At 33.5% G+C, this 15,469-nt stretch overlaps 1 protein-coding gene across 2 annotated transcripts in view; it reads left to right on the top strand.

Annotated features, from left to right (window-relative positions):
* Nucleotides 1-14,863, top strand: part of LOC110458547 (breast carcinoma-amplified sequence 3-like) — a 39,587-nt gene extending 24,724 nt beyond the window's left edge. The window contains exons 20-21 of one of the 2 annotated variants that reach the window (XM_021510299.1): nt 1,684-1,714; nt 10,206-10,327. In XM_021510299.1, coding sequence (XP_021365974.1) covers nt 1,684-1,714; nt 10,206-10,227 — 53 coding nt within the window. In that variant the 3' untranslated portion in view covers nt 10,228-10,327. Of the gene's footprint in view, nt 1-1,683; nt 1,715-10,205 lie in introns of both variants that reach the window. The other variant, XM_021510298.1, reaches the window with a different exon arrangement.
* Nucleotides 14,864-15,469: the final 606 nt, after the last annotated feature.

Genomic DNA, 15,469 nt, shown 5'->3' on the forward strand with positions numbered 1-15,469 from the left:
TCCCTAGGGAACTAAGGGGCGGGGCTAAAAGGGGTCAATTTGGCTACATTGCTATAACCAACTTCTTCTCTAGAACTATGTACTTGATATCAATCATATTTGGTTGGAAGCATTAATGGGAGGCGGGGATTGAAATAGAGGGGCTAACCCCCCAGGGGTATTAGGGGTGTTGCCAAAAAGGGTTACCTGGCTATATTTGTTTAAGCGACTTCTTCTCTGGAACTAAGCAATGGATATCAACAATATTTGGTTGGAAGCATCCCTAGGTAGTGGGAATTCAAATTTGTACAAATGGTGGGGCTGACCCCCAAGGGGGCTGAGGGCGGGGCCAACAAGAATAATTTAGCTATATTGCTTTAAGCGACTTCTACTCTGGAAATAGGAGAAAAATGTCAACAGCATTTGGTTGGAAGCATCTTTAGGTGGTGGGAATTCAAATTTGTACAAATGGTGGGGCTGACCCCCAAGGGGTTGAGGGCGGGGCCAACAAGAATAATTTAGCTATATTGCTTTAAGCGACTTCTACTCTGGAAATAAGAGAAAAATGTCAACAGCATTTGGTTGGAAGCATCTTTAGGTGGTGGGGATTCAAAATTGTACAAATGGTGGGGCTGACCCCAGGGTGCTGAGGGGCGGGGCCAAAAACGGTAATTTGGTTATACACATGTATTGCTTTTAGCAACTTCTTCTCCGGAACTAAGCGATAGATATCTACAATATTTAGTTGGAAGCATCCCTAGGTGGTGGGGATTAAAAATTGTACAAATGGTGGGGTTTACACCCCATGGGGCTGGGGGGTGGAGTCAAAAAGGGCTAGTTTGCTATATTGCTTTAAATGACTTCTGCTCTGGAACTAAGTGATGGAAATCAACTTTATTTTGTTGGAAACATCCCTAGGTAGTGGAGATAAACAATTGTACAAATTGACCCCCTGGGCTAAGGGATGGGGCCAAAAATACTTGAAAATGGTTGACATCCCCACCCTATAACCATATTTACAATTGCTGAGTATAAAGAGATGAATGCACATACGTTTTCAGGATGGCCCTGGGGTCTGGCCCCACCCTTGGAGACTAAGTCCCTGGGTCATAACTTTGAAATGGTTGAGAACCCAAAACTAAATATTTACAATTGCTGGGTATAAAGAGAAGAACACAATCATTATATTAGAATAGACCCTGGGGTCTTGCCACACCCCTAGGAACCTAGTCACAACTTTGAGACTGTTGAGGTCCCAATCCTATAACCATATATACAATTGCTAGGCATGAAAAATCAAATACAGATATGCTACACAAATTGGCTTTGGGGTCTGGCCCTCTCCCTGTTATTTGGAGAATATTTTGCCATGATTGCTTAGATATCCAGGTGAGCGATACAGGCCCTCTGGACCTTTTGTAAACATTAATGAGGTATGTTCATCTTCAACTATAGAAAAAGCACTGATTGTGGATATAAATCAACTTCCAATTATATGCACATGTTAGATATTAATTTCCCTTTAAGATATTATTTAAGAGCAGAAAAAAACATTGTTACAGTCAGAGTGTAAAAGTTACATGTATCGATCCTTATTATGAGTAAATGTCTTGCTTTGAAAGTTGATAATTTTTGTAGTTTGAATTAGGTCGAAAAATTGCAAGTCATTTTCGACTATAGTAACCAACCGCTGATTACTTTCAGGGGGAATGAATTCTATCATTGTTGAAAAAAGGTACTTGTTTGGTTTTTCTTGAGCATGGCAGGTTTATCAGCACTCTCCCAAGCTTGCGCTGTTGGACCTCCTGTTATGCTTTTGTTCATAAAGTGGTATGATAATAATGTGATAAGAATTTATACCAGATTCCTGTTTGTGTTTTGACCTTCCTAAAGATTAAGTCACTTCCGCAACACTCCTAAGTGATTTCCAATTAAGTGCATACGGTTTTGAAATGTTCATTACAAAGTGCATGCTACTGTTAGGTGCCAGATTAAAATTATTCATTTCATCGAAAAATGTCAGGAAAAAAGCTGCACCTCAAGGGTCATTTTTAATGCAAACTGGCATATTATTTCATATAAAAAATACACGAATGTTTGTGAAATCCATGCAACTTTTAATAATGAAACCAGACCTATTACAACTAATGGATTCTTGCATTGTGATAGGCTAGGCGTTATATAGTAGAGAGGTATTTGTCACCTAAGGATAGACTTTTTGAGGTTTATATCACGTTCAGATATAGTTTGATGTAGTGTAACATATTTTTATAAAACTTAACAAATTATGAACAATTTTAAAAGCAAACATCTGTCCAGAAACATTGTGAGCGCAACTCGTAAACCGTTCTGTTGGATTGTCTGTAACTTGACACAGTGTAAGTACATCATATGTAGATGTGCATCAACAAAGTGATTTGCGATTCAACAATGTTCCTGGCATTTTGGCCCTTGAAACTTTATATTTCTGCTCTGGAAACCTTTTAAACCTTAACTCCTCATGACTGTGTGTGTTGTTTTTTTTAACTTGGCACAGTGGAAGTACATCATATGTAGATATGCATTAAGAAGTGATCCATTGAATATTAAAAAGAGTTTCATTGCAATTTTTTTATATCAATCATTAAATCTGCAAAAATGGTGGGAAAAAATCTTTTAAAAATAAGGGGCAGGTATATAACCTTAAATGCTTTTCTGAGTTTAAATTGAAGCAATTTCACTTTCATCATTTAGAGGAAATACTAATTTTATCAATGGGGCAAACATTTATAGATTCCTGATAATACACTTGGAATATATTGTGTAATTTGTTCTGTGTACGTTGAAAAAAATATAAAAAATCATGTGATGTTAAATTGGCCTCTTAGTATAGATCAAAGCACATAAACGAACACATGGACATAAACTTGTTTATTCATGCATTTTCTTTTATGCCATTACATGTTACTCCAGTTTCTAAAAATAAAAAAGGAAAACGAGCTTAATACAGGAATACTTAGAGGAGTACATCGTTAAAAATTTCCTTCTAGACACATTTCTATAAACTGAATCATTAGTGATATCCGTATTAAGATTATACACTATAGTACTCTACTCAACATTGAGGATGTTCATATGTTGATTCGATACCAATGATGCCATAATTGTTGATGAGACACAAAAATTGAGCATGTGACTGATTTTGATGGATTCTACGTACAGAACACAGAACAAATATTGTGACATCGTTATGACATCGTTATGACAATGTGTTTTGAGATATAAAGGTTAGCTGATTGTTGTGTATCTACTTCGATTATGATATAAAGAAAAGCTGATAATGTTTTTCCAACAATCATAAAGCAGAATTAAGCTGACTATAAGTTTACTACACAAGAATACAAAGTTTAACTGTTAATAATTTTACTACAGTTGAAGACAATGGCTAGCTGATTGTTATTTTTACTAAAATTTAATAAAAATGTTTGCTTATTGTACATTAATTACAATGTCGTATAAGGGCATGTGGCTGTTAAAATCATGTCCCATACAGTCTTCCTTCATTTTGCTTAGACTGTCATTTTGCTTAGACTGTCATTCATTTATTCAAACATATTTTATTGACATTTAACTGTCAAAGGTATTTGGCACATGTTCTTACAATTTACAAGGCCCTCTCCCAAGCTTAGTTTGTCAGAAAATAATATTTTACATGTCTAAAATACAGTCTTTAATGTAGGATATAAGTTTCAATAAATTAAAAAAAAATGATTTTAGAGAATTTGTAATTTTGATTATCGATAATCATTACATTTTTTGCATAAAAGTTGAATGAGAATAAGAGGGAACTTTATTTTCAAAATTTCATATATGTCTTTAAAAAAAATATTATGCCATAATATAATTTCTGTTTACCAACGCTACAATAATCATTTCAAATGATATGCAACATCCTGCTGCCATCTATATACAGTTATACAGCGTAGAGGAGCCAGTAAATAGTTATAACAGTAAAGCAACCCACCATATTATTACATAGTAAAGCAACACAGTACACTAGTTACATAGTAAAGCAACCCAGCATATTATTACATAGTAAAGCAACACAGTACACTAGTTACATAGTAAAGCAACACCGTACATCCGTTACATAGTAAAGCAACACAGTACACTAGTTAAATAGTAAAGCAACCCAGCATATTATTACATAGCAAAGCAACACAGTACACTAGTTACATAGTAAGGCAACCCAGCATATTATTACATAGTAAAGCAACGCAGTACACTAGTTACATAGTAAAGCAACCCAGCATAATATTACATAGTAAAGCAACACAGTACACTAGTTAAATAGTAAAGCAACCCAGCATATTATTACATAGCAAAGCAACACAGTACACTAGTTACATAGTAAGGCAACCCAGCATATTATTACATAGTAAAGCAACGCAGTACACTAGTTACATAGTAAAGCAACCCACCATATTATTACATAGTAAAGCAACACAGTACACTAGTTAAATAGTAAAGCAACCCAGCATATTATTACATAGTAAATCAACACAGTACACTAGTTACATAGTAAAGAAACCCAGCATATTATTACATAGTAAAGCAACACAGTACCCTAGTTACATAGTAAAGCAACCCAGCATATTATTACACAGTAAAGCAACACAGTACACTAGTTACATAGTAAAGCAACATAGTACATCAGTTACATAGTAAAGCAACACTGTACATCATTTACATAGTAAAGCAACATAGTACACTAGTTACATAGCAAAGCAACACTGTACATCAGTATGTAAAGCAACACTGTACATCAGTTACATAGTAAAGCAACACTGTACATCATTTACATAGTAAAGCAACACAGTACATCAGTTACATAGTAAAGCAGCACCGTACATCAGTTACATAGTAAAGCAACATAGTACACTAGTTACATAGTAAAGCAGCATAGTACATCAGTTACATAGTAAAGCAACACTGTACATCAGTTACATAGTAAAGCAACACTGTACATCATTTACATAGTAAAGCAACATAGTACACTAGTTGCATAGTAAAGCAACACTGTACATCAGTATGTAAAGCAACACAGTACATCAGTTACATCGTAAAGCAACACTGTACATCAGTTACATAGTAAAGCAACACTGTACATCATTTACATAGTAAAGCAACATAGTACACTAGTTACATAGTAAAGCAACACTGTACATCAGTATGTAAAGCAACACAGTACATCAGTTACATAGTAAAGCAACATAGTACATCTGATACATAGTAAAGCAATACATTGCATTAGGTACATAGTTAAGCAACATAGTACATCAAGTTAAACATTAGGTACATAGGAAAGCAATACAGTGCATAAGGTACATATCAAAGCAATCCAGTGCATTAGGTACATAGTAAAGAAATACAATGCGTTAGGTCCATAGTAAAGCAACATAGCACATCAGTTTCATAGTAAAGCAACACCGTCCATCAGTTACATTTTAAAGCAACATAGTACATCAAGTCAATCATTAGGTACATAGTAAAGAAATACAATGCGTTAGGTCCATAGTAAAGCAACATAGCACATCAGTTTCATAGTAAAGCAACACCGTACATCAGTAACATAGTAAAGCAACATGGCAAACTAGTTACATAGTAAAGCAACACATTACATCAGTTACATAGAAAAGCAACATAGTACATTAAGTCAAACATTAGGTACATAGTAAAGAAATACAATGCGTTAGGTCCATAGTAAAGCAACATAGGACATCTTGTCAAGCATTAGGTACGTAGTAAAGCAATACAATGCATTAGGAACATAGTAAAGCAATACATTGCATTAGGTACATAGTTAAGCAACATAGTAGATCAAGTCAAGCATTAGGTACATTGCAAAGCAATACAGTGCATAAGGTACATATCAAAGCAATCCAGTGCATTAGGTACATGGCGAAGCAATACAGTGCATCAGGTACATAGTAAAGCAGTACAGTGCATTAAGTACATAGTAAAGCAATACATTGCATTAGGTACATAGTTAAGCAACATAGTACATCTTGTCAAGCATTAGGTACATAGTAAAGCAATACAATGCATTAGGTACATAGTAAAGCAACATAGTACATCTGTTACATAGTAAAGCAACATAGTACATCAAGTCAAACATTAGGTACATAGTAAAGCAATACAGTGCATTAGGTACATAGTAAAGCAATACAGCGCATAAGGTACATATCAAAGCAATACAGCGCATTAGGTACATGGTAAAGCAATACAGTGCCTTAGGTACATAGTAAGGCAATGCAGGGCATTAGGTACATAGGAAAGCAATACAGTGCATCAGGTACGTAGTAAAGCAATACAGCGCATTAGGTACATGGTAAAGCCATCCAGTGCATTAGGTACATGGCAAGGCAATACAGTGCATAAAGTAACAAAAAAAAAAAAAAAGAACACCAGGTCAAACATGAGGTACATAGTAAAGAAATACAGTGAATTAGGTAAATGGCAAAGCAATACAGTGCATAAGGTAAATAGTAAAGCAATACAGTGTATTAGGTACAGAGTAAAGCAATACAGTGCATTAGGTACATGGCAAAGCAATACAGTGCATAAGGTACATAGTAAAGCTATACAGTGCATTAGGTACATGGCAAAGCAATACAGTGCATTAGGTACATAGTAAGTCAATACAGGGCATTAGGTACATAGCAAAGCAATACAGTGCATCAGGTCCATAGTAAAGCAATACAGTGCATTAGGTACATAGCAAAGCAATACAGTGCATCAGGTACATAGTAAAGCAATACAGCGCATTAGGTACATAGTAAGTCAATACAGGGCGTTAGGTACATAGCAAAGCTATACAGTGCATTAGGTACATGGCAAAGCAATACAGTGCATAAGTTACATAGTAAGTCAATACAGGGCATTAGGTACATAGCAAAGCAATACAGTGCATCAGGTCCATAGTAAAGCAATACAGTGCATTAGGTACATAGTAAAGCAACACAAACAAAGTAGACATTTGCATGTTAAAGCAATAGTACATATCAATTTTTACTTTGTTGTAACAAGCTAGTCCAGTACGTGTCCATAGAGTACAACAAAATGAATATTTTTTTTAAAGACCATAATAAAATCAGTCCAACATGTAATACATGTAGAGCAAAAATAGTACCTATCATCTTTTTTATCAGAAAGAAGCAAAGTGGCAAAGTGGGACTGATACTTCATGTACAATTTACATGTCGTTGGTAATTTGCTCTCTCAGATTGCAATTCCGAAAAATTGCCCTTAGATTGTATTTATAGATAAGATAATGAAAACAGAGCCTAGCTATACTTAGTATACCATATCGCTTTGAGCCAAGTCACGTTCCCAGGGTATTTACAACTAATGTGTATTCATTTTCATTAATCCCCAATCTGAGAAAACTCCCCCTGTTACTGTGACCAAAGAAAACTAATTACACTTATCCTTACATGAAAGGCTAATTCCATCACCACGGGTAAGATCTGGAAGTAAGGGTTTTATGTTCATCCCGTAATTACTGTTACTTAATCTTCAAGTATCACCGTGTCGTTGTTTTGTTGGAGAAGTCACGAATTGGGTAGCAAATCCATGGCCACGGGTTAATAACTTGATAGCTGATCTTGTCAAAGATGGATTCTCATTTATATGTTTGCTTTAATAATCATAAAACTGAAGACTACACCTGTGACAGAGGCAGATATTAAAACAAGTTGCAATATATGTTTTAGCGTTTGGATAGATTTATGGTGGGTATTAAATAGAATGCCAGGGACCTTAAGACCCAATTTCTACCTATAATTATAAGGTCACATCTGGCTGTCTGTTGTCAAAGGCCATGTTAATGATGGTATGACACTCCTGAATTAGACGAGCTCCATACTCTGTCGTCAAATATTACACGCCGCTTGTGATTGTCTTTATACCCCGGGTGAATTACCAGCCAGCACTCGGCTATCTATCCGAATTTCATTTTGTTTCATGTGCCGAGTAATTTATGTTTTTCTGTTGTCTAGATCTTCCCAATCCTCAATGGTTAATGGATTTTCCATCAAAATAGTCTCTACAAATGACAAAAGAAAGCCTTTAAGATGGATTTGTGAGGGACCTTTATAGATCGTTATTAGTTTGCTAGGATAGAGTGAAAAAACAACCCCATAATACCGCCATGAAAGATGTAAGATAGTGTTTAGTGATATTTTTTTAATCTGAGACTATAACTTGGTATTGATAATAAGTATGCTAGACATATATTTGAACGTAATGTAATATTCTATATAATCTTGAAGATACTTGCCGTTTTCATTTCATTTTATTTTGATGTCTTCATAATCAGCAATGATATCTCCATATAAAGTCATTTGACATTTTTTCATATCACTTGTTCGTGTCTCTAAGCTCACATAGTCAGATGTCACTAGTTTCAGTCATTTCATTTTTTAAAGTGAGGAACAAAAGCAGCAATACTATTATAACTATGTTTCCATAGCAACTCTGTTCGCAGAACCAAAATTCAATTCATGTGTCTTGACATGTTTTAAAACGAATGATGCATTTTGAATTGTTTGTGACGTAAGCAGATCTAACTGATTGAGCTGTCAATTAACTCGTGTTTAATGGGAATATTGACAGAAGAATGTCATTGATTACAAACAAGGTTTACGGAATTCTAAAATGGATCTAATAAGATTTAAAACAAAATAAATTAAATAGCAGTACGCAAACCAGCCACCTGGATCATTCAAAGTGCGTGTTGTTCTATTCTGTTACGCCATGTTTCCGAAGTTCGTTGTAATATTAAATAAACGCCTTAGGAATTGAAATAATAACCTTCGTGTGTGCTACAGACATTACATCTGGTTTTTAATGTAACAATTAACTGGCGTTTTTAGACGTATTATAAGGAACCTCCACCCAGGTAGATGGATATTGCAAACCAATTTATTGCATTTGTCATTGTTCAATGGTTTTCAAGTAAAGGTGGAACAGTAAGTTAGAACACTTTTTAAAAAATATTTTTTGATTCTTTGTTATTTCTATCAAGGTATTTCAAACAAAACAAAAAACTTAGGGAACTACTGACTTTGATATTCTGTTCAATAAACTTCTGTAGAGTAAGTGAAACTGATTATAATTTCTTTAAATTATACCTGCGTGATAAACGACCTGATCTCTTGTTGTACGTGATTATGACATAACGTATTACAGAATTATGCTTACAAAATCAAGTGTCTTGTGCAATTACAATTTTAATAAGGCACAGCACTGGCTAACCCGACAGGTAGGAGACGAAGAACTCAGTCAGAATGGCGTTCACATATCACTATTTCAACAGTTTATTTTCCAACTTTGACACCTAATGGTACAATTGTCACACAAAAATTACATTTTTAAAGTAATTGAATGTTGACCTTGATCACGTATGAAAAGAAATCTGGCATGACAGCAAGCCATATGCAAGTCGGGCATATGATGCGATGCACTGAGGTGGACAAAATCGAATAAGTTTAAATGAATCGCCTTTTTAATAAACTCACTCCCACTATTCTGTTACTATTTGTAAACAACGAGTTGTCAGACTATTTCCATGCTCTCGTGTTCAAGCCGTCAGCGAGCTAGAAATGTTTAATAGAAGGTCAGTACGTGTTATAAAAATGTCCTATAGGTTCACAGATGGAGGTTTGACACTCTGCTTCATTGGCCATGTCAGATTTCACCTCATCGGTTATCGCAATTTAAGTCGTAAATGAGCTGTTATTTGTTATATACCATTATACTATTATTAGCTTACATTTGAATTAGCAAGTCATGGTTTCCGTTAACGCTAACACTTCTGTGTTCTCGTCAGATTACTTATGTCAGGATATTAACTGGTATGGTATTTAATTATACGTGCTCGATTTAATATCTTTCAGATTTCACGATAAGTCATTCATTTAATTATTTTGTTCGAAGCGGCAGACAGTTTGAATATTTTATAATAAGTTAGAATTACTCTTGACTTTAATAACTGAATCCTCATGATATATATATGTATTTTTGCTGAATTTCATTGGGGTTTGGTGACGTTGTTATTTATATCTGGAACGATTACTTTATATATAGTCATTGTCGTTATGTTTTAGTTGATGTATTTGTTGTTATTAAAACTGTTAATTTGTTGTTTAGATCAATTGAGATTTTTTTTTTCTTCGATCTTGCAGATGTATTTGTCGGAAGCAATGACAATCTGAGCACCAGCTCTGGGTCCAGTACTGGCATGCCGTTACCGCGAGGCGCTGAACATGTCTTAGACAACGTGTTCCCTTCAACTAATGGATCACTGGACTCCTCTAGCTAGCTGCTTGTTTCTCCAAAACCATTCTCAAGTGATGTAATAACAAGTTTTGTTCCATGCTCCACTTCCAATTTATGTGCCACTGATTTAAACATCTTTAATTAAATATGAATTAAGTATCATCCTTCACAAGTGAAAACGAATTAGATTTGAATGTTACAAAAATCATTATGAGTAAAAACTTTAAAATGTATGAAATACTTTCCTACATGAAACGAAACGTAACTGTATAGTTGCTAATTTCCGTTGTTATGAAATTTCGCGAATGGTATCCAAATATTATTCGCAATAATTTGATTATTTGTGAATCTCTGGAATACCAAACACTTGTACAGTAAGACCTCTGTTGGATTCAGTTTGTTTCTTTGTCTTAAGATAGGTTTGTTGGTTTCGATTTAGTATCTTTATAATATTCTTATCGATTCCGAACATGGAGACCGATTCGACATCGACCTTCTATGTATTATTCAGAAATAACGTTCAATAAATAAGATTTGTGTTTATCATATTTTCTTTCTTCCGAAAAGTTGCATTTGTGAATTATCATGCATTCGCGAAATTGAAACCTTCGCCGCGGAAATAAGCAGCTGTACGGGTTTTAAAAATCTAAGAAACCATTGCCACAATTGAAGATGATAAAAAAGGAATGTTTTGTAGATAGAATGTTTCGACTGATTTTTCGTACCTTATAGAAGGAACTTGATGATTTTGGAGATAACGATTATTTGATCTTTCTTTCCCTGCCATAATAAGTTTTTAAATCGTTTATTCTAATGTGTTCAAAGATTAGTTCTAATTTAGAAAAGATACCTTAAATTTATTCCGATATTTTACGATAATAACTTAACTATACATCTGTCGTTTATTTTGTTGTGTGATTATTGTAGAGTTACACTTTATGTATATATTGTACATACATTATATTTATCTTTCATGTCAGTATCATTGTAAGGTATATAAGCAAATACGTGTTAACTGTTTTGCTCTGTTTTAGATCATTCTCAAAAACGTTTACTCCATTTATAGACAGGTAACACATTTTCATACATGAAACACGTATGTGTATGACTCATTGAGCAGCAAAGCAACCGAGGCTTGATTGATATAAATTTATCTTTTTTCACGCTTATACAAAATCAACCATTGATTCAAATTGGAAAACTTGTAACATCCACTGATGGCCTTTGATATATAAACATGAGCCCGTATTGTAATCGAACTGAAGAGGGCAGTAGGCTGACGAGATTTATTTATGATAGAATTGTATCGTGTATATCATAAGGGGGATTTTTGCATCATCGTTTTTCGTTGTTGGACAATTCAATGTTCGTGGTGTATCCGTGTCGAAGTTCTGTGGCATTACCCTATCGTCCTGCGTGCCTTTGTGTAAATTCATGGTCATAGCATGTTATTAAATAGATGCACTCGTTACACCAATGTTAGTAAAATATTCTGTAAATTGATCAAACCTAATTATATTGTTTTCAGAGTACCACATCACAATTCTCCGTCAGAAACAATATGCATTTTTTTAATTCCTCGTAATTTTGTGATGCAAAAGACACTCTTTCTTAGCAGTCAACCAAGCTAACGTGTTCAGCACACATTTGTTACAAAGACTGTCAGATATTTAAGATTGTATTTTTGATTTTCGTGGTAACGCTACTTAAATAATTTGCATATGTTTTAATTAGGTTCACCACATTATTTTTTATCATTATTCCCTATTGCAACGACAATATCATGATGTTTAGAAAATTGACAAACCTAACTAACATATTTGTGATAATGACTTTTGCATGCTTCTTCTTAACTATGACTGTTCAGTTCTGTAGAATGTATTTGTAAATACTCTTTATCATGGCATTCTGAAATCAAATTCTATATACAAAGTTGTAAACATAATATATATTTAAAACAAGGGGTTCAGTGATAAAACAAGTACATATTTAAAATATTTAAAATTCACAGAAGAATAAACTTGCATATACGTAATTAGAAAACAAAGTTTCATTTAGGTTTATATACGTCATTTTGTTAATTACTAAATAGGTGTCTATGATGTACACTCACGATGGAAAACAATCATTGACTCATCTTTGTCCTACAGGAGAGGAATTGCTGCTTACTCAGTGTGACTCCTCATACGGAAAGTCACGTGGGGCCATTCCAGTCACTTTACCCGTCTGTTTGGTACATCTTACACCTACTGTGGACTGGCATTTAAATGATTCAATGAAATTATGTAAAGAAATTATGTACATAAGGATTATATATATATTTGTGATTATATCTTTATATGAAGTAGGAATCAACAATATAAACTACGTTTGTACATTTTGATATATGTGTTTGTGCTCAGGTTATATAATGTCCGATCTCTTAAATAGCTAATATGAAATACTTTGTTAATGTTTTATTAATTCTCTCTTGATGTTTTATAGATTTAAATGGTGATGATAGCAGGAAAACGATTGACATGGTGTGTACAATATCTGGTTTGCCTGATATGGTTGGAAAGTGACGGTTCGTGGTCCTAATTGTATATTTCGCTTACTGTATTTTAGTTATATATTTTAATAAACATGAGTTAACTAGAATTAGTGATAATTTACAGGATTCCGTTATTTTCTATTTTTAAGTAGTTTCTGTACAAAGTTCAGAATCAAAGCATTTTATTCAAACAAAATCCATTCAAAAAATCAGACTCATTTTTAAGTAAATAAAATACCGTAAATAGAATAAATAGATTAACAACATTAAGGTATATTTTAGATAGTTATTGATAGACAAAACGGTTGACAACACAGGCAAATGCTTCACGAGGACAATTATCATTGCAAAAATAATCAATGCAATATTGTCTGTCCGGAAACTTGCCGACAGATCAAGATAGCATTAAAAGACCAGAAGTCAAATTACGATAAAAGGTCAAAGGTCGAATTGATTTTTCGCATTTTAACCTCAAACTATTTGACTTCTGACAATGCGTGATCTAAATGTTATCTTTTGACAACACTTGCGGTATATACCAGTTTATTCTATGCAGTGACATATCTATCTAATATGCTGTTTTCATTATTTGTTGCTTTGAGTATCATCTATGAAGTAGTTTTCTTAAAAAATATATTGGTACTTAAAAAATATATACAGAAATATTTCTAAAGACAGTTCAAAATTTGTATATAAATCAATATCTAACGGAAAACAATAATACAGCTGCAATGTATTTGCCGCAATAAAGATATAAACAACCTAATCAAGTCTGTCTACTTGCCTTATTGTTTGTATACTGTTATTTAAAATAAGTTAAATATGTTGGCAGTTATTGACGCAATTATCACAAGGCCGGAATTGTTTGTTTTCGATGCCAGACTTCCCCCAAATATTCTGCGAGATCTCTAGAATTGAATTGTTAGATGAACAGATTATTCTGTGAAATAATTCCATATACTACAAATCAAAGAATTAGTTCGATATTTAGGATAGAATACGACTTCTATTTATATATAGACACGTTGTATACGTTTAGTTTTCAGTTACATATATACTCCTGATAGTTTAGTACTGAATTATGCATTGAATTATAATACGTATAATCAAAGTGGTGTTAGTTTTATTATTATTAATATGTAAATAATTTACCTTCACTACGTTGATACAAAATATATTTATTTTGTGTTTGTGACTGATGGTAAAATTAAGCATTAGTAACAAAAGAAACATTGATCTTATTTGCAATACTTGGATGTCTTTTGCTTCAAATTCAATTTATTTATAGTTTGTTTCCGTTCACTTTGATTAACATTTATAAAATGTAACTGAGACCGTATTTCAACTAAAGGGAATTGTTTGGGTATATTTCTATTTGTTTCATGCAACATGATGTTGTTTTCAAAGTTATATTATGAACAAATCGACATAAAGTCAAAATACAAGTATTGTCATATACAACGCCGTTAACTGTCGGTATAATACACGTTTTGGCTGATATGCTTTGCGTGTAGTTCTGCTATTATCCTCTACTTTCCTCTTAGATGCATTTATACTTTTGCTTTGTATTGCATTTTGTTTCATTAGTTTGGGCCACATTTAATATCGTCAGACTTTCCACCATAAATATTTGTGATATATATGTTATACACTTAGCATGCAACGAACGAGTACTGACGGTGAAAACACATGATCAAATTAGAGCAAGAATATTTTTAATTCAAATTTTAATTTACTGTTAATTTTATTTCTCGGGTTTGTTTGCATTGAAATATTTTGATTTGCAAAAAGTGCAGTTCCCAGTAGAAGTTCGCAAATATGTGCTATTTAATATTGATTCTTTTTTAATCTAGTTTATTTCTGACAATTTGCTATAAAATGATAAAGGCAGTTCTGCTGTTTGCTGATATCTATCGGTTTGCATGATGGCGATAAAATTGTCTGTTATCTACAGAATTTCTCACTTTATCCCATAAACTGTTTGTTTATTTTATGAATAAATACTTCAGTCATTAAAATCCATCTAAAATATAACGTGTTGACTTTTTTTATTCGCACTTATCTTACTTTAAAGAAACGAAATTTTATGCAATATGTTGGTGAGAAAAAGACTTGACGGATTAGAACATATTGAGATGTACATACAATTTATAGCAGAAGTAGTCTCCCTTGAGCTGCTGTTGCTAAGAAGATGTTGACAACCAAATGTTTTGTGGTTGTTGTCCTCATAGACTGTTCGATATTACATGTTTTATAACATAAATCACAATTCCACAAGTGCTCACTCAATGTTTGACTTCTACCACCGTTCCTCGTGTTAAACTAAGGTCACACTTAAAATATTTTGTATATAACATCTTCCTACCAAACTCTGACACTTACCCACAATAAGACGTACATCGCTACCGTGATCTGTGTAATAACCCGCAATAGGACATTTTTTCCTTTCTTAGAAGTAACAACCTAAGTGACCGTTGTTTTATTCCAGATACCTTTTAAAGATCTGAGCACTGTATGTGCTGATTAATGACCTACTTAAGTCAATGTAGTCTGCGTGATTGGCCTCTTTTTGAAAGAATATTACATCGTCGTCGTCATAACAGGATTTCCTTCAATGCTATTTCAATATTTGAAGCT

The sequence above is a fragment of the Mizuhopecten yessoensis genome, unplaced genomic scaffold, assembly GCF_002113885.1.
Source record: "Mizuhopecten yessoensis strain PY_sf001 unplaced genomic scaffold, ASM211388v2 scaffold9651, whole genome shotgun sequence".
Taxonomy (NCBI): Eukaryota; Metazoa; Mollusca; class Bivalvia; order Pectinida; family Pectinidae; genus Mizuhopecten; species Mizuhopecten yessoensis.